Source organism: Phyllobates terribilis, unplaced genomic scaffold (assembly GCF_046119375.1).
Source record: "Phyllobates terribilis strain yellow unplaced genomic scaffold, ASM4611937v1 Scaffold_12__6_contigs__length_324123572, whole genome shotgun sequence".
NCBI classification, from domain to species: domain Eukaryota; kingdom Metazoa; phylum Chordata; class Amphibia; order Anura; family Dendrobatidae; genus Phyllobates; species Phyllobates terribilis.
The window spans coordinates 99,533,649-99,559,694 of record NW_027362772.1 but is presented as its reverse complement, the minus strand read 5'-3'; the positions used below and the strand labels follow the sequence as shown (position 1 = coordinate 99,559,694).

Below are 26,046 nucleotides of genomic sequence, written 5' to 3'. Positions count from 1 at the left end.
ATAATGCCACACAGAGACTGTGGAATACCACTGTTGGGATTCCCGTAGTAGGATGGACAGAATTTCTGTGGTGGCAAGGGAACCTGACGGGTCAAATAATTCCCAGGTTGTATTTAGCATTTAAAGGAGGGGAGTGGGTACCCCGAAACAAAACAAAAATTACTGATTTTGGTAAGATACCACAACAAGGGTTAAAAGTAAGTTTCAAGCCCACCTCAGACAGTAGTGATGCCTTTAAACCTTCCCTGTTAGAAAGATATCTACACACTTCTTATTGGGTGAATAATGTCCATTTTAAAAACGGGACAAGTGAAACCTGTGCCAAAATACCTGGCAATCTACAGTGTAATGAAAGCTCAAGTTATCAGAGAGGTACACCTACTTGTGGCAATCCTGATGCTGGCTATTGTTCTCCCTTAGGTCAGCAGCCTGGATGGTGTATGATGTCAAATGTTTCTAAGTTTGTTGATTTAGTTCACCGTCTAATACTGCAACATTCAGCATTATGGAATCTCCCCGCATCCATGTATTGGGTATGTGGAGACAAGGCTTTCAAGTGGCTCCCAGTAGGAGTAACAGGAACTTGTACCTTAGCCAGATTGACACCCGCAACTTATATTGTTACTCCAGACCAGCTAGATCCTTTGTCTATCCCAAAACATACACTGCATAAGCGATCAGCAGACAATAAAGAAAGACCAAGTGGGAGACTCCATATAGTTCAAATGGGAGGGGTAAACTAATTTTTCAGTGCATTGTTTATATACCCTATGTTGACACAAACGTGGGATAAATTAGTAGAAGCTACAGACTATCTTGATGACCAGATTTGGGATATTTTAGAAGTAGTTAACGGATCTCTTGCAGTACAGAATCAATTGATTATTGTCACGAACCAACATACCCTTGTACTAGATTATTTAACAGCAGCACAAGGAGGGATGTGCCAGATAATAGGGCCCGCATGCTGTCATTACATAGACAATTCTAGTGTACTGACGCTGAAGCATAAGTTGGAAGATGTGGTAAAATTAAGGAGACTTTATGATGAGGCCAACCTCAAGAATCAGGATTTCTGGTGGGCAAACACCTTTTCCTTTCTAAATCCCGCAAATTGGTTTAAAGGTATCGGTGGGTGGTTGGCTGGTATAGTACAAGCTATTTTACAGGTTTTGCTAATGTGTCTTGCGGTTTATTTGGTTTTTAAGCTTTTTTTTAATGTGTATTCAGCGTTGTACTAAAAGAAAACAGAGATTCGTATTGATAAATAAAGGAACAAAAGGATGACAGTTATTTTAGGTGAAAACAACAGCTATGAATGTTCCTTCTTGTATTAATAGCGTGTCCTTGGGAGAAGATAAAGTATACTCCCTGGCCAGATGTTTCTTCTTGTAGCAATAATGTGTTCTTGCAGAAAGATGAAATGACCTTGCTAACTAGATAAGTCTAATTAAATATTTTAAAGCATACAGAAACTAGCTTTTTTCGCTTGTTCAGCTAATATATATGGCAAATCCGTTTCCTGCCTTTTAGGGTGTATATTAGCCCTGTGTTTTGTAATAAAGTTTTTAGAGTATGTTTAGACACAAACATCCTGTCCTGTGTCTTCATTCTCTCCGAGCTCTCCGAGCTCGTAATCCAAAGGATAGAAGACCCAAAATTCAGTGACGACAAGAGCATCCATGAAGGAGGATCTGACAGAGGCAATACTTTTTCTGAGGACAAATTTATAGTTTTCTTCTTATTAAATGCATAACAGTGTTTATTGCATATTTACTTACAAGAGTTTAGAAAAGTTTATAAAAGTTATTGGCTATATTCTAACTGTATTCTAATAAATATAGATTTTGCTCTAAGTGGTCTGATTACTTATATGATGGTGAGAAACTGAATAAGCATGATGTTAATATTTTACAACAGTAAATTTATTGTTACGAATTGGCCATTTATGAAGGAGTCGGAGTCGGAACCTGATAAAATCCAGGAGTCGGAGTCGCAACTGTGGCTTACCGACTCCACAGCCCTGTGTTCTCATGAGCTTAACCAAAACTGATTCACGGTAAAAACATTTCCCACATTGTGAACATGAAAAAGGCTTCTACCCTGTGTGAATTCTCTGGTGGTGAACAATAGCTGGTTTATTGTTAAAACATTTCCCACATTCAGAACATGAAAATGGCTTCTCCCCTGTGTGAGCTCTCTGGTGTCTAACAAGATCTGATTTCTGGTTAAAACATTTCTCACATTCAGAACAGGAAAAAGGCTTCTCCCCTGTGTGAATTCTCTGATGTCTAACAAGATCGAATTTCCGGTTAAAACATTTCCCACATTCTGAACATGAAAAAGGCTTCTCCCCTGTGTGGGTTCTCTGGTGAATAACCAAAGCTGATTTATGGTTAAAACATCTCCCACATTCTGAACATGAAAAAGGCTTCTTCCCTGTGTGGGTTCTCAGGTGCTTAACCAAAACTGATTTATGGTTAAAACATTTCCCACATTCTGAACATGAAAAAGGCTTCTTCTCCCCTGTGTGAATTATCTGATGTCTAACAAGATCGAATTTCCGGTTAAAACATTTCACACATTCTGAACATGAAAAAGGCTTCTCCCCGGTGTGGATTCTCTGGTGAATAACCAAAACTGATTTATGGTTAAAACATCTCCCACATTCTGAACATGAAAAAGGCTTCTTCCCTGTGTGGGTTCTCAGGTGCTTAACCAAAACTGATTTATGGTTAAAACATTTCCCACATTCTGAACATGAGAAAGGCTTCTTCTCCCCAGTGTGAATTCTCTGGTGTCTAACAAGATCGAATTTCCGGTTAAAACATTTCCCACATTCTGAACATGAAAAAGGCTTCTCCCCGGTGTGGGTTCTCTGGTGAATAACCAAAGCTGATTTATGGTTAAAACATCTCCCACATTCTGAACATGAAAAAGGCTTCTTCTCCCCTGTGTGAGATCTCTGGTGAATAACAAAATATGATTTCTGGTTAAAACATTTCCCACATTCTGAACATGAAAAAGGCTTCTTCTCTCCTGTGTGAATTATCTGATGTCTAACAAGATCGAATTTCTGGTTAAAACATTTCCCACATTCTGGACAGGAAAAAGGCTTCTCCCCTGTGTGAATTCTCTGATGTCTAACAAGATCGAATTTCCGGTTAAAACATTTCCCACATTCTGAACATGAAAAAGGCTTCTCCCCGGTGTGGGTTCTCTGGTGAATAACCAAAACTGATTTATGGCTAAAACATCTCCCACATTCTGAACATGAAAAAGGCTTCTTCCCTGTGTGGGTTCTCAGGTGCTTAACCAGAATTGATTCATGGTTAAAACATTTCCCACATTCTGAACAGGAAAAAGGCTTCTCCCCGGTGTGGGTTCTCTGGTGAATAACCAAAGCTGATTTACAGTTAAAATATCTCCCACATTTGGAACAAGAAAATCTATTGTCCACTGTGTGTATTTTTTGACTTATAGACTTTTCGAGGGTAAAATTATTGCCATTTTCTGAAAGTGAAAATGTCTTCTTTGCTTTAGGAACAGTTCGTTTTTCAATTCTTATTTTTTTATTTTGACTTTCCTTAGTAGTCGGTAATGAATCAGAAGACAGGACCTGTTTCATAGGATCAGATGACAGATCTTTGCTGTGAAGGGATGATGGTAGATCTGGAGTAATGGCATTCACTTCAATTGTATCCTGTGGGATCTCAAGATCATCTGATATAAAAATCTCCTGTCCCTCTGATCTCCTGGTAGAGTCATCTGCCAAGAAAAAAAACAATTATTCATTTTAAATAAAACATCCTTGAAATTTATATTTTTGAACATTTCTACTTAAAATGTCTGTAGAAATCACACCTTATTGACAGAATGACAGTAATGACAATTCACAGTCTAATAGAAAACTTCATAGGATGAACCATTGGATTGTGGTGTTCAACTGTTTGTGCATTCTGCCTCCAAAATATGGAATAAGAAGCCACCAAACAATGTTATGCAGATGAAAATGATACCAATAAAAACTTCTACTCATCCATAAACCAATCCAGCAATATCCGCTCTCCCAAAGTCAGATCTCCCCCTCTCTTCTGAGCCTTGCAGTGCATCCAAACCACATTTATCATCCATGTATTTGGCATTACTATAGTGAGAAGAACCCTCTTCATTTACAGTGTGTGTCTCCTGGAGCACAATCTGGACACTATGTGTTGGGGAATAAAATGGCCAATGTGTAATTTTTACTCTCCAACATCGACTGCGAGCTAATGTCCAGAAAGTGGCTGTGGAGTCACAATAGTCACTACTCCTATAGATTAATTCACTGAGGGTTATAATTTCCAAAATGCAGTCACTTTATGGGGATTTCTATTGCTCTGGTTTTCTGCCATTTTGTCATGTTAAGGTTTCTGCAAATGTTGTGTCCCATCTCCTCTGGGATCTGCAAGATCTGCATTCAAATAGCTAAATGGTGCTCCTTCCCTTCTTACCCTGCCATGTGCCCAGACAGTAGTGTACAACCGTATATAGGGGATTGTCAGATTCAAGAGTAGCTGGAAATAATTTGTAAGGTCCATTTGTTTCCTATTATCCTTTGTGAAGAATTCCAAAGTTATCACCACATAAAGTGACACACGTCAGATTTGAAAAATGGAACCTGATTAGGAACAAAAAACTGTCTGCGGGAAGAGGTTAAATCAGAGTATTTTGGGAACGAACTGCTGTAGTCAAAAACTGTGAGTATAGACAATAACACATCTACTGAAATGATCGAACTGAACAGTCTTCTCGGTAAATAGTGAGTAACTAGTGGTGAAACCTCTCTGGGGTAATTAGAGTCTGGGGCTCGGGGGCTCTTCGTCATCTAAACTATCGTAAGGGACAATATTTTATGTCAGATAAATTTCAAGAAGAAATATTAGACATTGAAGTAGAACTTTTTATAATACTGCAGAGCTGAGGCGTCTTAAATTTAGACCTCGGCATTGGGAAGAGGTAATGGAAACCTTCTTTTAAAGACTACCATGGAGTTACAGAGACACATAAGTGAGTCAGACCGATCCCACCATAATCAAACTATCATAGAAAATGAACCTGTTAAAAAGACAGAATAAAAGATATGCTACATCCCCAACAACAATGTATATAAGGGAGAGCTCCAACACTAAACCGGAGTCGCACTCATTTATGGTGGACCATTAGAGGTATGATGAGTCCTGACCAGAAGAGTAGAGAAAGTATTAGTGCCCCCATTTCAGGAGAGATTGTGCAGGAATCTGAATTCCTTAGGATTGAAAACATAATGGAATTTATGATGTGGAGTGAATCCATGAAACCAGGGCTCGAGCCATGCCACCACATCTCCTGCAGGCGTGAATAGATGTATATTACAGCCATCAGCCACGCACAGCTTAGAGACATATCATGGCACAGGTGTAGTTTTATTTATGTCGTTTATCGCAATCCTGTTTGAAGATAGTTTGAAAAGTCAGGATAAAGGGAAACTCTGTTGTTATTGTACAGAAATTCACACTTGGCCCTCACTGCACATTTAATGTTGTCGATCATAAAAGTGAAGTTTGGCCAGAAAGACTGGACCTGGTCTTGTAGGGACCATACGAGCACATTCAGCAGCACAGAAGGGAGAGAAGGTAGATTCATCCAATAAGATATCAGGGATCTAGGAAGCCAACAGCATCATTACCCTCCGCTTTCTCTTACAGGCCCATCATAATTTTTCTTCAAGTGATTTTCTCACTTGTCAGCACTTTCTACGTACGCTGTCATTTGGCTTTGTAGTTTACAGATCTGGGCAGGTAATGGCCAGAGTCTTCTAATCCCAGGAGGTAGGTGGATCCTCCAGGTTGTAAGTTTTACAGAAAAGGGCTTTTACAATTACACAAAGTAATGTGAACATTTTTGGATGGAGGAAAATGTTGTGGTCTAGAGGGAAAATGGTGATCACACGATTGTGATACGGCCAAACTACATGACCGGTAAACCAGCCACAGCCGGTGACTGAGAAGAATCTGTGACTTCTCTGCATTTAGTGGTCACTACTCACCTGGGTAGTCATATGTAGGAATCTCCTCTTTACACCGCTCATCACCCCTCACATATGTCTCTGTAGTATTAATATGGGTCAGATCTTCACCCTGAAACAAATATTGTAAAAGTGACAGACAGATGGAGAAGTCTCATCTATGATCAGCTCTAATCCTGTCATCTCCAACGTTCTCATTACACAAGTATAAAACATATAATACTGGTGGATAAAACAAGACTGAACACAAGACCGTCACAGCCGTCTACACATCATAGGGGAGATCTCATGACACCTTCTCTCCATCTACCTGATGATCCTGAGGAACATTGGGATCTTCTTGTTTACAGTCCTGTGGAAGAAGAGGACGGGGACATCTCTCTGGTGTTGTCCCCTTACTGGATAGATCTGGAGGAAACACATACAGGGACTGAATTCATTCTTTACATACAGATAATTATAGGCCGTGTGTATTTAGTCCTGTCTATTACCTGGTGATGTGAGGGGCTGGGGAACCTCCATCATGACGTCCTTGTACAGATCTTTGTGTCCTTCTAAATACTCCCACTCCTCCATGGAGAAATAGATGGCGACATCCTGACACCTTATAGGTACCTGACACATGCAATGATACCGTCATCCCCTCGATCCCTCCATAGCGCTACTGTATAATGTCCCAGCATTTCCAGCAGTATCACCTCTCCAGTCAGCAGCTCAATCATCTTGTAGGTGAGTTCTAGGATCTTCTGGTCATTGATGTCCTCATGTATGAAGGGGTGAGATGGAGGTCCTGTGATTAGGCTCTTGGGTCTTCCCCATCCCTCAGACACAGGGATCTGACAGCGCTCCCTAGAGGTCTTCACTAATATGTAATCCTGGTTATGGAGAGACACATTAATACATCTCACTACAGACATTTCCAGAGTCCTCACCTCTCCAGTTCTGTCCATCTGTTATTCCCATAGATAAGAATGATGTAATGTGACGTCATCAGAATCTCTCACCTCTCCAGTAAGCCGGAAGAGGATCTCTAGGGTGAGGTGTAATATCCTCTCCGCCATCTTGTCTCTGTCCATATCCATCCTTGATAGGTGATTCAGAAAAATTTTTCTTAATATAGAAGATCTTCACTGAGAGGATCTGATATTGTAGAAACCTGAATGAGAAGATGAGCCGATCTAACATCATAAAGAATCCTGTGTAATAATACAATTACTGGAGACAATAAGGGAAATATATCAGGAGATAGAACGTGTAGATGTTGTGTTCTCTAGTTTTTTATGGACTGGAACATAAGTTGAATTGCTGACTTAGACATCTCCTCCATACTTCCAATCACTGGCTAAGTTGGCCATTGCTTTAGTAAAAATCACCCAGAAACCCAAGCAGCAATGGTATTTTTATTATTTTACAACATTCTGCTTTTGTCCCTGACGTACTAATAAAACCTAAAAACACTGCTCAAAAAAATAAAGGGAACACTCAAATAACACATCCTAGATCTGAATGAATGAAATATTCTCATTGAATACTTAGTTCTGTACAAAGTTGAATGTGCTGACAACAAAATCACACAAAAATCATCAATGGAAATAAATTAATTAACCAATGGAGGCCTGGATTTGGAGTCACCCCCAAAATTAAAGTGGAAAAACACACTACAGGCTGATCCAACTTTGATGTAATGTCCTTAAAACAAGTCAAAATGAGGCTCAGTATTGTGTGTGGCCTCCACGTGCCTGTATGACCTCCCTACAACGCCTGGGCATGCTCCTGATGAGGCTGAGTATTGTGTGTGGCCTCCACGTGCCTGTATGACCTCCCTACAATGCCTGGGCATGCTCCTGATGAGCTTGCGGTTGGTCTCCTGTGGGATCTCCTCCCAGACCTGGACTAAAGCATCCGCCAACTCCTGGACAGTCTGTGGTGCAATGTGACGTTAGTGGATAGAGCGAGACATGATGTCCCAGATGTGCTCAATCGGATTCAGGTCTGGGGAACGGGTGGGCCAGTCCATAGCTTCAATGCCTTCATCTTGCAGGAACTGCTGACACACTCCAGCCACATGAGGTCTGGCATTGTCCTGCATTAGGAGGAACCCAGGGCCAACCGCACCAGCATATGGTCTCACAAGGGGTCTGAGGATCTCATCTCGGTACCTAATGGCAGTCAGGCTACCTCTGGAGAGCACATGGAGGGCTGTGCGGCCCTCCAAAGAAATGCCACCCCACACCATTACTGACCCACTGCCAAACCGGTCATGCTGAAGGATGTTGCAGGCAGCAGATCGCTCTCCACGGCGTCTCCAGACTCTGTCACGTCTGTCACATGTGCTCAGTGTGAACCTGCTTTCATCTGTGAAGAGCACAGGGCGCCAGTGGCGACTTTGCCAATCCTGGTGTTCTGTGGCAAATGCCAAGCGTCCTGCACGGTGTTGGGCTGTGAGCACAACCCCCATCTGTGGATGTCGGGCCCTCATACCACCCTCATGGAATCGGTTTCTAACCATTTGTGCAGACACATGCACATTTGTGGCCTGCTGGAGGTCATTTTGCAGGGCTCTGGCAGTGCTCTTCCTGTTCCTCCTGGCACAAAGGCGGAGGTAGCGGTCCAGCTGCTGGGTTGTTGCCCTCCTACGGCCCCCTCCACGTCTCCTGGTGTACTGACCTGTCTCCTGGTAGCGCCTCCAGCCTCTGGACACTGCGCTGACAGACATGGCAAACCTTCTTCCCACAGCTCGCATTGATATGCCATCCTGGATGAGCTGCACTACCTGAGCAACTTCTGTGGGTTGTAGAGTCCGTCTCATGCTACCACGAGTGTGAAACCACAACCAACATTCAAAAGTGACCAAAACATCAGCCAGAAAGCATTGGTACTGAGATGTGGTCTGTGGTTCCCACCTGCAGAACTACTCCTTTATTGAGTGTGTCTTGATAATTGCCAATAATTTCCATCTATTGTCTATTCCATTTGCACAACAGCATGTGAAATTGATTGTCAATCAGTGTTGCTTCCTAAGTGGACAGTTTGATTTCACAGAAGTTTCATTTACTTGGAGTTATATTCTATTGTATAAGTGTTCCCTTCATTTTTTTGAGCAGTGTAGTTTAGGCCACAGACAACAAGCAGTTTCTTCCTCGGAGTCGGCAGCTGAATACGTTTCTCATAGACTCATCTTCCATAACGCTAATTCTCGTCATATACATTACACATGGCATGAGAAATAACAACTTCATGATGAGGACGACATCTTCATCTTCTTATACGGCTCTAGAAACAAATTTGGCCAAAGTCCGTCACTGACGACATCAACACCGACCGTCTATATGAATGTTTCCCGTCTTCCCCAGGTTGTAATCTTTTATCACGTTAGATCTCATTTATAAGAGCGTGTGTGTAAGAACAAGACAGTTATTTGATGCTAATGTCTCCATGTACAGTGGTTTTATTCCTGGATATTATGTTTCTTTTAGCATTTTCCTGTAGGCTTCCATATATTACATGAAAAACACCAAAAAAAGAAAACCAAGTGTTATACTGTATGTGGGGGGATGGTGGTACCGTGGGAACATTATACTGTATGTGGGGGGATGGCGGTACTGTGAGAACATTATACTGTATGTGGGAAGATGGCGGTACTGTGAGAACCTTATACTGTATGTGGGAAGATGGCGGTACTGTGAGAACATTATACTGTATGTGGGGGGATGGTGGTACTGTGGGAACATTATACTGTATGTGGGGGGATGGCGGTACTGTGAGAACATTATACGGTATGTGGGGGGATGGCGGTACTGTGAGAACATTATACGGTGTGGGGAAATAGAGGTACTATGAGAGCATTATATTGAGAGGCTTAATGACCGCAGTGGCTCCTGCGACCGACCCCTACTTCAGCTGGATGTGTTCTCGGACTGACATTCAGCTGAAGTGCCACAATACACGCTGCTGACCAATCAGAGGCCAGCAGCTGACATCGGCATGTACGCCATTAGGGGGCGCATGGAAGTAACATCATGCTCTCCTGTCACTTGTAGCTGAAGTCAGCGGCAGCTCCAGAAAAAAGACACCGAGCGGCGAGGGAGCAGAGAGAAGGCGAGTATAATGTTCTGTTTTTATAAAATCAGCGACTACACGGTGCCCTTGGCCATAATACTACATGTAAGAGTGTGTGCTGTGCATTATACTACATGTAAGAGTGTGGGCTGTGCATTATACTACATGGATGGACTATGGGCTGTGCATTATATTACATGTATGACTATGGGCTGTGCATTATACTACATGTATGGACTATGGGCTGTGCATTATACTACATGTATCACTATGGGCTGTGCATTATACTACATGTATGGACTATGGGCTGTGCATTATACTACATGTATGAGTGTGGGCTGTGCATTATACTACATGTATGAGTATGAGCTGTGCATTATACTACATGTAAGAGTGTGGGCTGTGCATTATACTACATGTATGAGTATGAGCTGTGCATTATACTACATGTAAAAGTGTGGGCTGTGCATTATACTACATGTATGGACTATGGGCTGTACATTATACTACATGTAAGAGTATGAGCTGTGCATTATACTACATGTAAAAGTGTGGGCTGTGCATTATACTACATGTATGGACTATGGGCTGTGCATTATACTACATGTAAGAGTGGGGGCTGTGCATTATACTACATGTATGGACTATGGGCTGTGCATTATACTACATGTAAGAGTGTGGGCTGTGCATTATACTACATGTAAGAGTGTGGGCTGTGCATTATACTACATGTATGGACTATGGGCTGTGCATTATACTACATGTAAGAGTGTGGGCTGTGCATTATACTACATGTATGAGTATGAGCTGTGCATTGTACTACATGTAAAAGTGTGGGCTGTGCATTATACTACATGTACGGACTATGGGCTGTGCATTATACTACATGTATGAGTATGGGCTGTGCATTATACTACATGTAATAGTGTGGGCTGTGCATTATACTACATGTACGGACTATGGGCTGTGCATTATACTACATGTATGAGTGTGGGCTGTGCATTATACTACATGTATGACTATGGGCTGTGCATTATACTACATGGATGACTATGGGCTGTGCATTATACTACATGTATGACTATGGGCTGTGCATTATACTACATGGATGAGTATGGGCTGTGCATTATACTACATGTATGACTATGGGCTGTGCATTATACTACATGGATGACTATGGGCTGTGCATTATACTACATGTATGACTATGGGCTGTGCATTATACTACATGTATGACTATAGGCTGTGCATTATACTACATGGAGGACTATGGGCTGTGCATTATACTACATGTATGGACTATGGGCTGTGCACTATACTACATGTATGACTATGGGCTGTGCATTATACTACATGGAGGACTATGGGCTGTGCATTATACTACATGTATGGACTATGGGCTGTGCATTATACTACATGTATGACTATGGGCTGTGCATTATACTACATGTATGACTAAGGGCTGTGCATTATACTACATGTATGGACTATGGGCTGTGCATTATACTACATGTACGGACTATGGGCTGTGCATTATACTACATGTACGGACTATGGGTTGTGCATTATACTACATGTGTGGACTATGGGCTGTGCATTATACTACATGTATGACTGTGGGCTGTGCATTATACTACATGGATGACTGTGGGCTGTGCATTATACTACATGTATGGACTATGGGCTGTGCATTATACTACATGTATGGACTATGGGCTGTGCATTATACTACATGGATGACTATGGGCTGTGCATTATACTACATGTATGGACTATGGGCTGTGCATTATACTACATGGATGGACTATGGGCTGTGCATTATACTACATGGATGACTATGGGCTGTGCATTATACCACATGGATGACTGTGGGCTGTGCATTATACTACATGCTTGACTATGGGCTGTGCATTATACTACATGGATGACTATGGGCTGTGCATTATACTACATGGATGGACTATGGGCTGTGCATTATACTACATGGATGACTATGGGCTGTGCATTATACTACATGGATGACTATGGGCTGTGCATTATACTACATGGATGACTGTGGGCTGTGCATTATACTACATGGATGACTGTGGGCTGTGCATTATACTACATGCTTGACTATGGGCTGTGCATTATACTACATGGATGACTATGGGCTGTGCATTATACTACATGGATGGACTATGGGCTGTGCATTATACTACATGGATGACTATGGGCTGTGCATTATACTACATGGATGACTATGGGCTGTGCATTATACTACACGGATGACTATAGGCTGTGCATTATACTACACAGATGACTGTGGGCTGTGCATTATACTACATGTATGGACTATGGGCTGTGCATTATACTACATGTATGGACTATGGGCTGTGCATTATACTACATGTAAGAGTGTGTGCTGTGCATTATACTACATGGATGAGTATGGGCTGTGCATTATACTACATGTATGGACTATGGGTTGTGCATTATACTACATGTGTGGACTATGGGCTGTGCATTATACTACATGTATGACTGTGGGCTGTGCATTATACTACATGGATGACTGTGGGCTGTGCATTATACTACATGTATGGACTATGGGCTGTGCATTATACTACATGTATGGACTATGGGCTGTGCATTATACTACATGGATGACTATAGGCTGTGCATTATACTACATGTATGACTACGGGCTGTGCATTATACTACATGGATGACTGTGGGCTGTGCATTATAATACATGTATGACTATGGGCTGTGCATTATACTACATGGATGACTATGGGCTGTGCATTATACTACATGGATGACTATGGGCTGTGCATTATACTACACGGATGACTATGGGCTGTGCATTATACTACATGGATGACTATGGGCTGTGCATTATACTACATGGATGACTATGGGCTGTGCATTATACTACATGGATGACTATGGGCTGTGCATTATACTACATGGATGACTATGGGCTGTGCATTATACTACATGGATAATTGAGGGCTGTGCATTATACTACATGTATGAGTATGGGCTGTGCATTATACTACATGTATGAGTATGGGCTGTGCATTATAATACATGGATGATCATGGGCTGTGCATTATACTACATGGATGACTATGGGCTGTGCATTATAATACATGGATGATCATGGGCTGTGCATTATACTACATGGATGACTATGGGCTGTGCATTATACTACATGGATGACTATGGGCTGTGCATTATACTACATGCATGACTGTGGGCTGTGCATTATACTACATGGATAACTATGGGCTGTGCATTATACTACATGGATAATTGTGGGCTGTGCATTATACTACATGTAGTATAATGCACACCCCATAGTCATACATGTAGTATAATGCACAGCCCATAGTCATACATGTATGACTATGGGCTGTGCATTATACTACATGGATGACTATGGGCTGTGCATTATACTACATGGATAATTGAGGGCTGTGCATTATACTACATGTATGAGTATGGGCTGTGCATTATACAACATGTATGGACTATGGGCTGTGCATTATACTACATGGATGACTATGGGCTGTGCATTATAATACATGGATGATCATGGGCTGTGCATTATACTACATGGATGACTATGGGCTGTGCATTATAATACATGGATGATCATGGGCTGTGCATTATACTACATGGATAACTATGGGCTGTGCATTATACTACATGTATGACTATGGGCTGTGTATTATACTACATGGATGACTGTGGGCTGTGCATTATACTACATGGATGACTATGGGCTGTGCATTATACTACATGGATAATTGAGGGCTGTGCATTATACTACATGGATAATTGAGGGCTGTGCATTATACTACATGTATGAGTATGGGCTGTGCATTATAATACATGGATGATCATGGGCTGTGCATTATACTACATGGATGACTATGGGCTGTGCATTATAATACATGGATGATCATGGGCTGTGCATTATACTACATGGATGACTATGGGCTGTGCATTATACTACATGGATGACTATGGGCTGTGCATTATACTACATGGATGACTATGGGCTGTGCATTATACTACATGGATGACTATGGGCTGTGCATTATACTACATGTATGAGTATGGGCTGTGCATTATACTACATGTATGAGTGTGGGCTGTGCATTATACTACATGTATGGACTATGGGCTGTGCATTATACTACATGTACGGACTATGGGCTGTGCATTATACTACATGTTCGGACTATGGGCTGTGCATTATACTACATGTACGGACTATGGGCTGTGCATTATACTACATGTAAGGACTATGGGCTGTGCATTATACTACATGTATGACTATGAGCTGTGCATTATACTACATGTATGGACTATGGGCTGTGCATTATACTACATGTATGAGTATGGGCTGTGCATTATACTACATGTACGGACTATGGGCTGTGCATTATACTACATGTATGGACTATGGGCTGTGCATTATACTACATGTATGACTGTGGGCTGTGCATTATACTACATGTATGACTATGAGCTGTGCATTATACTACATGTACGGACTATGGGATGTGCATTATACTACATGTATGAGTGTGGGCTGTGCATTATACTACATGTATGAGTATGGGCTGTGCATTATACTACATGGATGAGTGTGGGCTGTGCATTATACTACATGTATGGACTATGGGCTGTGCATTATACTACATGGATGAGTGTGGGCTGTGCATTATACTACATCTATGGACTATGGGCTGTGCATTATACTACATGGATGACTATGGGCTGTGCATTATACTGCATGTATGGACTATGGGCTGTGCATTATACTACATGTATGAGTGTGGACTGCGCATTATACTACATATATGGACTATGGGCTGTGCATTATACTACATGTGTGGACTATGGGCTGTGCATTATACTACATGTGTGGACTATGGGCTGTGCATTATACTACATGGATGAGTGTGGGCTGTGCATTATACTACATGTATGGACCATGGGCTGTGCATTATACTACATGTACGGACTATGGGCTGTGCATTATGCTACATGTATGAGTATGGGCTGTGCATTATACTACATGTATGGACTATGGGCTGTGAATTATACTACATGTATGGACTATGGGCTGTGCATTATACTACATGTAAGAGTGTGGGCTGTGCATTATACTACATGTATGGACTATGGGCTGTGAATTATACTACATGTATGGACTATGGGCTGTGCATTATACTACATGTATGAGTATGGGCTGTGCATTATACTACATGTATGGACTATGGGCTGTGCATTATACTACATGTACAGACTATGGGCTGTGCATTATACTACATGTATGGACTATGGGCTGTGAATTATACTACATGTATGGACTATGGGCTGTGCATTATACTACATGTATGAGTGTGGGCTGTGCATTATACTACATGGATAACTATGGGCTGTGCATTATACTACATGTATGGACTATGGGCTGTGCATTATACAACATGTATGGACTATGGGCTGTGCATTATACTACATGTATGAGTGTGGGCTGTGCATTATACTACATGTAAGAGTGTGGGCTGTGCATTATACTACATGGATGAGTATGGGCTGTGCATTATACTACATGTACGGACTATGGGCTGTGCATTATACTACATGTAAGAGTGTGGGCTGTGCATTATACTACATGTAAGAGTGTGGGCTGTGCATTATACTACATGGATGAGTATGGGCTGTGCATTATACTACATGTACGGACTATGGGCTGTGCATTATACTACATCTACGGACTATGGGCTGTGCATTATACTACATGTACGGACTATGGGCTGTGCATTATACTACATGTACGGACTATGGGCTGTGCATTATACTACATGTACGGACAATGGGCTGTGCATTATACTACATGTACGGACTATGGGCTGTGCATTATACTACATGTATGACTATGAGCTGTGCATTATACTACATGTATGGACTATGGGCTGTGCATTATACTACATGTATGACTGTGGGCTGTGCATTATACTACATGTATGACTATGAGCTGTGCATTATACTACATGTACGGACTATGGGCTGTGCATTATACTACATGTATGAGTGTGGGCTGTGCATTATACTACATGTATGAGTATGGGCTGTGCATTATACTACATGGATGAGTATGGGCTGTGCATTATACTACATGGATGAGTATGGGCTGTGCATTATACTACATGTATGACTATGGGCTGTGCATTATACTACATGGATGACTATGGGCTGTGCATTATACTACATGGATGACTATGGGCTGTGCATTATACTACATGGATGAGTATGGGCTGTGCATTATACTACATGGAGGACTATGGGCTGTGCATTATACTACATGTATGGACTATGGGCTGTGCATTATACTACATGTATGACTATGGGCTGTGCATTATACTACATGTATGAGTATGGGCTGTGCATTATACTACATGTACGGACTATGGGCTGTGCATTATACTACATGTACGGACTATGGGCTGTGCATTATACTACATGTACGGACTATGGGCTGTGCATTATACTACATGTATGGACTATGGGCTGTGCATTATACTACATGTATGGACTATGGGCTGTGCATTATACTACATGTACGGACTATGGGCTGTGCATTATACTACATGTACGGACTATGGGCTGTGCATTATACTACATGTAGGGACTATGGGCTGTGCATTATACTACATGTATGACTATGGGCTGTGCATTATACTACATGTATGAGTGTGGGCTGTGCATTATACTACATGTATGGACTATGGGCTGTGCATTATACTACATGTACGGACTATGGGCTGTGCATTATACTACATGTACGGACTATGGGCTGTGCATTATACTACATGTACGGACTATGGGCTGTGCATTATACTACATGTAGGGACTATGGGCTGTGCATTATACTACATGTACGGACTATGGGCTGTGCATTATACTACATGTACGGACTATGGGCTGTGCATTATACTACATGTATGGACTATGGGCTGTGCATTATACTACATGTACGGACTATGGGCTGTGCATTATACTACATGTACGGACTATGGGCTGTGCATTATACTACATGTAGGGACTATGGGCTGTGCATTATACTACATGTATGAGTGTGGGCTGTGCATTATACTACATGTATGGACTATGGGCTGTGCATTATACTACATGTACGGACTATGGGCTGTGCATTATACTACATGTACGGACTATGGGCTGTGCATTATACTACATGGATGACTATGGGCTGTGCATTATACTACATGTATGGACTATGGGCTGTGCATCATACTACATGTATGAGTGTGGGCTGTGCATTATACTACATGTGTGGACTATGGGCTGTGCATTATACTACATGGATGACTATGGGCTGTGCATTATACTACATGTATGACTATGGGCTGTGCATTATACTACATGTACGGACTATGGGCTGTGCATTATACTACATGTACGGACTATGGGCTGTGCATTATACTACATGTATGAGTGTGGGCTGTGCATTATACTACATGTGTGGACTATGGGCTGTGCATTATACTACATGGATGACTGTGGGCTGTGCATTATACTACATGTATGGACTATGGGCTGTGCATTATACTACATGTAAGAGTGTGTGCTGTGCATTATACTACATGTATGAGTGTGGGCTGTGCATTATACTACATGTGTGGACTATGGGCTGTGCATTATACTACATGGATGACTGTGGGCTGTGCATTATACTATATGGATGACTATAGGCTGTGCATTATACTACACAGATGACTGTGGGCTGTGCATTATATTACAAGTATGGACTATGGGCTGTGCATTATACTACATGTATGGACTATGGGCTGTGCATTATACTACATGTATGGACTATGGGCTGTGCATTATACTACATGTAAGAGTGTGTGCTGTGCATTATACTACATGTATGGACTGTGGGCTGTGCATTATACTACTATGTATGAGTATGGGCTGTGCATTATACTACATGTATGAGTATGGGCTGTGCATAATACTACATGTATGAGAATGGGCTGTGCATTATACTACATGTATGACTATGGGCTGTGCATTATACTACATGTGTGGACTATGGGCTGTGCATTATACTACATGTATGACTGTGGGCTGTGCAATATACTATATGTATGGACTATGGGCTGTGCATTATACTACATGTATGGACTATGGGCTGTGCATTATACTACATGGATGACTGTGGGCTGTGCATTATACTACATGTATGAGTATGGGCTGTGCATTATACTACATGTGTGGACTATGGACTGTGCATTATACTACATGGATGACTGTGGGCTGTGCATTATACTACATGTATGGACTATGGGCTGTGCATTATACTACATGGATGACTATGGGCTGTGCATTATACTACATGTATGGACTATGGGCTGTGCATTATACTACTTGGATGGACTATGGGCTGTGCATTATACTACATGGATGACTATGGGCTGTGCATTATACTACATGTATGACTATGGGCTGTGCATTATACTACATGTATGACTATGGGCTGTGCATTATACTAAATGTAAGAGTGTGGGCTGTGCATTATACTACATGGATGAGTGTGGGCTGTGCATTATACTACATGTATGGACTATGGGCTGTGCATTATACTACATGTATGGACTATGGGCTGTGCATTATACTACATGTATGAGTATGGGCTGTGCATTATACTACATGTATGACTATGGGCTGTGCATTATACTACATGGATGACTATGGGCTGTGCATTATACTACATGGATGAGTATGGGCTGTGCATTATACTACATGGAGGACTATGGGCTGTGCATTATACTACATGGAGGACTATGGGCTGTGCATTATACTACATGTATGGACTATGGGCTGTGCATTATACTACATGTATGACTATGGGCTGTGCATTATACTACATGTATGAGTATGGGCTGTGCATTATACTATATGTACGGACTATGGGCTGTGCATTATACTACATGTATGGACTATGGGCTGTGCATTATACTACATGTATGGACTATGGGCTGTGCATTATACTACATGGATGACTATGGGCTGTGCATTATACTGCATTTATGGACTATGGGCTGTGCATTATACTACATGTATGAGTATGGGCTGTGCATTATACTACAAATATGGACTATGGCCTGTGCATTATACTACATGTGTGGACTATGGGCTGTGCATTATACTACATGGATGAGTGTGGGCTGTGCATTATACTACATGTATGGACTATGGGCTGTGCATTATACTACATGGATGAGTATGGGCTGTGCATTATACTACATGTAAGAGTGTGGGCTGTGCATTATACTACATGTATGACTATGGGCTGTGCATTATACTACATGTATGAGTGTGGGCTGTGCATTATACTACATGTATGGACTATGGGCTGTGCATTATACTACATGTACGGACTATGGGTTGTGCATTATACTACATGTAAGGACTATGGGCTGTGCATTATACTACATGTATGAGTGTGGGCTGTGCATTATACTACATGTATGAGTATGGGCTGTGCATTATACTACATGTGTGGACTATGGGCTGTGCATTATACTACATGGATGACTGTGGGCTGTGCATTATACTACATGTATGGACTATGGGCTGTGCATTATACTACATGTATGACTATGGGCTGTGCATTATACTACATGTATGGACTATGGGCTGTGCATTATACTACATGGATGGACTATGGGCTGTGCATTATACTACATGTATGGACTATGGGCTGTACATTATAATACATGTAAGAGTGTGTGCTGTGCATTATACTACATGTATGAGTGTGGGCTGTGCATTATACTACATGTGTGGACTATGGGCTGTGCATTATACTACATGGATGACTGTGGGCTGTGCATTATACTACATGAATGACTATAGGCTGTGCATTATACTACACAGATGACTGTGGGCTGTGCATTATACTACATGTATGGACTATGGGCTGTGCATTACACTACATGTAAGAGTGTGTGCTGTGCATTATACTACATGTATGAGTGTGGGCTGTGCATTATACTGTATGGACTATGGGTTGTGCATTATACTACATGTGTGGACTATGGGCTGTGCATTATACTACATGTATGACTGTGGGCTGTGCATTATACTACATGTATGGACTATGGGCTGTGCATTATACTACATGTATGGACTATGGGCTGTGCATTATACTACATGTATGGACTATGGGCTGTGCATTATACTACATGTAAGAGTGTGTGCTGTGCATTATACTACATGTATGGACTGTGGGCTGTGCATTATACTACTATGTATGAGTATGGGCTGTGCATTATACTACATGTATGAGTATGGGCTGTGCATAATACTACATGTATGAGAATGGGCTGTGCATTATACTACATGTGTGGACTATGGGCTGTGCATTATACTACATGTATGACTGTGGGCTGTGCATTATACTACATGGATGACTGTGGGCTGTGCATTATACTATATGTATGGACTATGGGCTGTGCATTATACTACATGTATGGACTATGGGCTGTGCATTATACTACATGGATGACTGTGGGCTGTGCATTATACTACATGTATGAGTATGGGCTGTGCATTATACTACATGTGTGGACTATGGACTGTGCATTATACTACATGGATGACTGTGGGCTGTGCATTATACTACATGTATGGACTATGGGCTGTGCATTATACTACATGTATGGACTATGGGCTGTGCATTATACTACATGGATGACTATGGGCTGTGCATTATACTACATGTATGGACTATGGGCTGTGCATTATACCACATGGATGACTATGGGCTGTGCATTATACTACATGTATGGACTATGGGCTGTGCATTATACTACATGTACGGACTATGGGCTGTGCATTATACTACATGTATGGACTATGGGCTGTGCATTATACTACTTGGATGGACTATGGGCTGTGCATTATACTACATGGATGACTATGGGCTGTGCATTATACTACATGGATGACTATGGGCTGTGCATTATACTACATGTATGACTATGGGCTGTGCATTATACTACATGTATGACTATGGGCTGTGCATTATACTAAATGTAAGAGTGTGGGCTGTGCATTATACTACATGGATGAGTGTGGGCTGTGCATTATACTACATGTATGGACTATGGGCTGTGCATTATACTACATGTATGAGTATGGGCTGTGCATTATACTACATGTATGACTATGGGCTGTGCATTATACTACATGGATGACTATGGGCTGTGCATTATACTACATGGATGAGTATGGGCTGTGCATTATACTACATGGAGGACTATGGGCTGTGCATTATACTACATGGAGGACTATGGGCTGTGCATTATACTACATGTATGGACTATGGGCTGTGCATTATACTACATGTATGACTATGGGCTGTGCATTATACTACATGTATGAGTATGGGCTGTGCATTATACTATATGTACGGACTATGGGCTGTGCATTATACTACATGTATGGACTATGGGCTGTGCATTATACTACATGTATGGACTATGGGCTGTGCATTATACTACATGGATGACTATGGGCTGTGCATTATACTGCATTTATGGACTATGGGCTGTGCATTATACTACATGTATGAGTATGGGCTGTGCATTATACTACAAATATGGACTATGGCCTGTGCATTATACTACATGTGTGGACTATGGGCTGTGCATTATACTACATGGATGAGTGTGGGCTGTGCATTATACTACATGTATGGACTATGGGCTGTGCATTATACTACATGGATGAGTATGGGCTGTGCATTATACTACATGTAAGAGTGTGGGCTGTGCATTATACTACATGTATGACTATGGGCTGTGCATTATACTACATGTATGAGTGTGGGCTGTGCATTATACTACATGTATGGACTATGGGCTGTGCATTATACTACATGTACGGACTATGGGTTGTGCATTATACTACATGTAAGGACTATGGGCTGTGCATTATACTACATGTACGGACTATGGGCTGTGCATTATACTACATGTATGAGTGTGGGCTGTGCATTATACTACATGTATGAGTATGGGCTGTGCATTATACTACATGTGTGGACTATGGGCTGTGCATTATACTACATGGATGACTGTGGGCTGTGCATTATACTACATGTATGGACTATGGGCTGTGCATTATACTACATGTATGACTATGGGCTGTGCATTATACTACATGTATGGACTATGGGCTGTGCATTATACTACATGGATGGACTATGGGCTGTGCATTATACTACATGTATGGACTATGGGCTGTACATTATAATACATGTAAGAGTGTGTGCTGTGCATTATACTACATGTATGAGTGTGGGCTGTGCATTATACTACATGTGTGGACTATGGGCTGTGCATTATACTACATGGATGACTGTGGGCTGTGCATTATACTACATGAATGACTATAGGCTGTGCATTATACTACACAGATGACTGTGGGCTGTGCATTATACTACATGTATGGACTATGGGCTGTGCATTACACTACATGTAAGAGTGTGTGCTGTGCATTATACTACATGTATGAGTGTGGGCTGTGCATTATACTGTATGGACTATGGGTTGTGCATTATACTACATGTGTGGACTATGGGCTGTGCATTATACTACATGTATGACTGTGGGCTGTGCATTATACTACATGTATGGACTATGGGCTGTGCATTATACTACATGTATGGACTATGGGCTGTGCATTATACTACATGTATGGACTATGGGCTGTGCATTATACTACATGTAAGAGTGTGTGCTGTGCATTATACTACATGTATGGACTGTGGGCTGTGCATTATACTACTATGTATGAGTATGGGCTGTGCATTATACTACATGTATGAGTATGGGCTGTGCATAATACTACATGTATGAGAATGGGCTGTGCATTATACTATATGTGTGGACTATGGGCTGTGCATTATACTACATGTATGACTGTGGGCTGTGCATTATACTACATGGATGACTGTGGGCTGTGCATTATACTATATGTATGGACTATGGGCTGTGCATTATACTACATGTATGGACTATGGGCTGTGCATTATACTACATGGATGACTGTGGGCTGTGCATTATACTACATGTATGAGTATGGGCTGTGCATTATACTACATGTGTGGACTATGGACTGTGCATTATACTACATGGATGACTGTGGGCTGTGCATTATACTACATGTATGGACTATGGGCTGTGCATTATACTACATGTATGGACTATGGGCTGTGCATTATACTACATGGATGACTATGGGCTGTGCATTATACTACATGTATGGACTATGGGCTGTGCATTATACCACATGGATGACTATGGGCTGTGCATTATACTACATGTATGGACTATGGGCTGTGCATTATACTACTTGGATGGACTATGGGCTGTGCATTATACTACATGGATGACTATGGGCTGTGCATTATACTACATGTATGACTATGGGCTGTGCATTATACTACATGTATGACTATGGGCTGTGCATTATACTAAATGTAAGAGTGTGGGCTGTGCATTATACTACATGGATGAGTGTGGGCTGTGCATTATACTACATGTATGGACTATGGGCTGTGCATTATACTACATGTATGGACTATGGGCTGTGCATTATACTACATGTATGAGTATGGGCTGTGCATTATACTACATGTATGACTATGGGCTGTGCATTATACTACATGGATGACTATGGGCTGTGCATTATACTACATGGATGAGTATGGGCTGTGCATTATACTACATGGAGGACTATGGGCTGTGCATTATACTACATGGAGGACTATGGGCTGTGCATTATACTACATGTATGGACTATGGGCTGTGCATTATACTACATGTATGACTATGGGCTGTGCATTATACTACATGTATGAGTATGGGCTGTGCATTATACTATATGTACGGACTATGGGCTGTGCATTATACTACATGTATGGACTATGGGCTGTGCATTATACTACATGTATGGACTATGGGCTGTGCATTATACTACATGGATGACTATGGGCTGTGCATTATACTGCATTTATGGACTATGGGCTGTGCATTATACTACATGTATGAGTATGGGCTGTGCATTATACTACAAATATGGACTATGGCCTGTGCATTATACTACATGTGTGGACTATGGGCTGTGCATTATACTACATGGATGAGTGTGGGCTGTGCATTATACTACATGTAAGAGTGTGGGCTGTGCATTATACTACATGTATGACTATGGGCTGTGCATTATACTACATGGATGAGTATGGGCTGTGCATTATACTACATGTAAGAGTGTGGGCTGTGCATTATACTACATGTATGACTATGGGCTGTGCATTATACTACATGTATGAGTGTGGGCTGTGCATTATACTACATGTATGGACTATGGGCTGTGCATTATACTACATGTACGGACTATGGGTTGTGCATTATACTACATGTACGGACTATGGGCTGTGCATTATACTACATGTACGGACTATGGGCTGTGCATTACACTACATGTACGGACTATGGGCTGTGCATTATACTACATGGATGACTATGGGCTGTGCATTATACTACATGGATGACTATGGGCTGTGCATTATACTACATGTATGGACTATGGGCTGTGCATTATACCACATGGATGACTATGGGCTGTGCATTATACTACATGTATGGACTATGGGCTGTGCATTATACTACTTGGATGGACTATGGGCTGTGCATTATACTACATGGATGACTATGGGCTGTGCATTATACTACATGTATGACTATGGGCTGTGCATTATACTACATGTATGACTATGGGCTGTGCATTATACTAAATGTAAGAGTGTGGGCTGTGCATTATACTACATGGATGAGTGTGGGCTGTGCATTATACTACATGTATGGACTATGGGCTGTGCATTATACTACATGTATGGACTATGGGCTGTGCATTATACTACATGTATGAGTATGGGCTGTGCATTATACTACATGTATGACTATGGGCTGTGCATTATACTACATGGATGACTATGGGCTGTGCATTATACTACATGGATGAGTATGGGTTGTGCATTATACTACATGGAGGACTATGGGCTGTGCATTATACTACATGGAGGACTATGGGCTGTGCATTATACTACATGTATGGACTATGGGCTGTGCATTATACTACATGTATGACTATGGGCTGTGCATTATACTACATGTATGAGTATGGGCTGTGCATTATACTATATGTACGGACTATGGGCTGTGCATTATACTACATGTATGGACTATGGGCTGTGCATTATACTACATGTATGGACTATGGGCTGTGCATTATACTACATGGATGACTATGGGCTGTGCATTATACTGCATTTATGGACTATGGGCTGTGCATTATACTACATGTATGAGTATGGGCTGTGCATTATACTACAAATATGGACTATGGCCTGTGCATTATACTACATGTGTGGACTATGGGCTGTGCATTATACTACATGGATGAGTGTGGGCTGTGCATTATACTACATGTATGGACTATGGGCTGTGCATTATACTACATGGATGAGTATGGGCTGTGCATTATACTACATGTAAGAGTGTGGGCTGTGCATTATACTACATGTATGACTATGGGCTGTGCATTATACTACATGTATGAGTGTGGGCTGTGCATTATACTACATGTACGGACTATGGGCTGTGCATTATACTACATGTATGAGTGTGGGCTGTGCATTATACTACATGTACGGACTATGGGCTGTGCATTATACTACATGTACGGACTATGGGCTGTGCATTATACTACATGTACGGACTATGGGCTGTGCATTATACTACATGTATGAGTGTGGGCTGTGCATTATACTACATGTATGAGTA

The 26,046-nt window shown here is 41.5% G+C and overlaps 1 protein-coding gene across 1 annotated transcript in view; it reads right to left on the bottom strand.

Annotated features, from left to right (window-relative positions):
• Window positions 1–843: 843 nt before the first annotated feature.
• LOC141172239 (uncharacterized) overlaps window positions 844–26,046 on the bottom strand; it is a 121,031-nt gene continuing 95,828 nt past the window's right edge. The window contains exons 2-7 of the mRNA XM_073656227.1: window positions 7,051–7,202; window positions 6,745–6,921; window positions 6,538–6,661; window positions 6,357–6,454; window positions 6,068–6,158; window positions 844–3,768 (exon numbers count right to left, since the gene is read on the bottom strand). Coding sequence (XP_073512328.1) covers window positions 2,099–3,768; window positions 6,068–6,158; window positions 6,357–6,454; window positions 6,538–6,661; window positions 6,745–6,921; window positions 7,051–7,128 — 2,238 coding nt within the window. The 5' untranslated portion in view covers window positions 7,129–7,202 and the 3' untranslated portion in view covers window positions 844–2,098. The remainder of the gene's footprint in view (window positions 3,769–6,067; window positions 6,159–6,356; window positions 6,455–6,537; window positions 6,662–6,744; window positions 6,922–7,050; window positions 7,203–26,046) is intronic.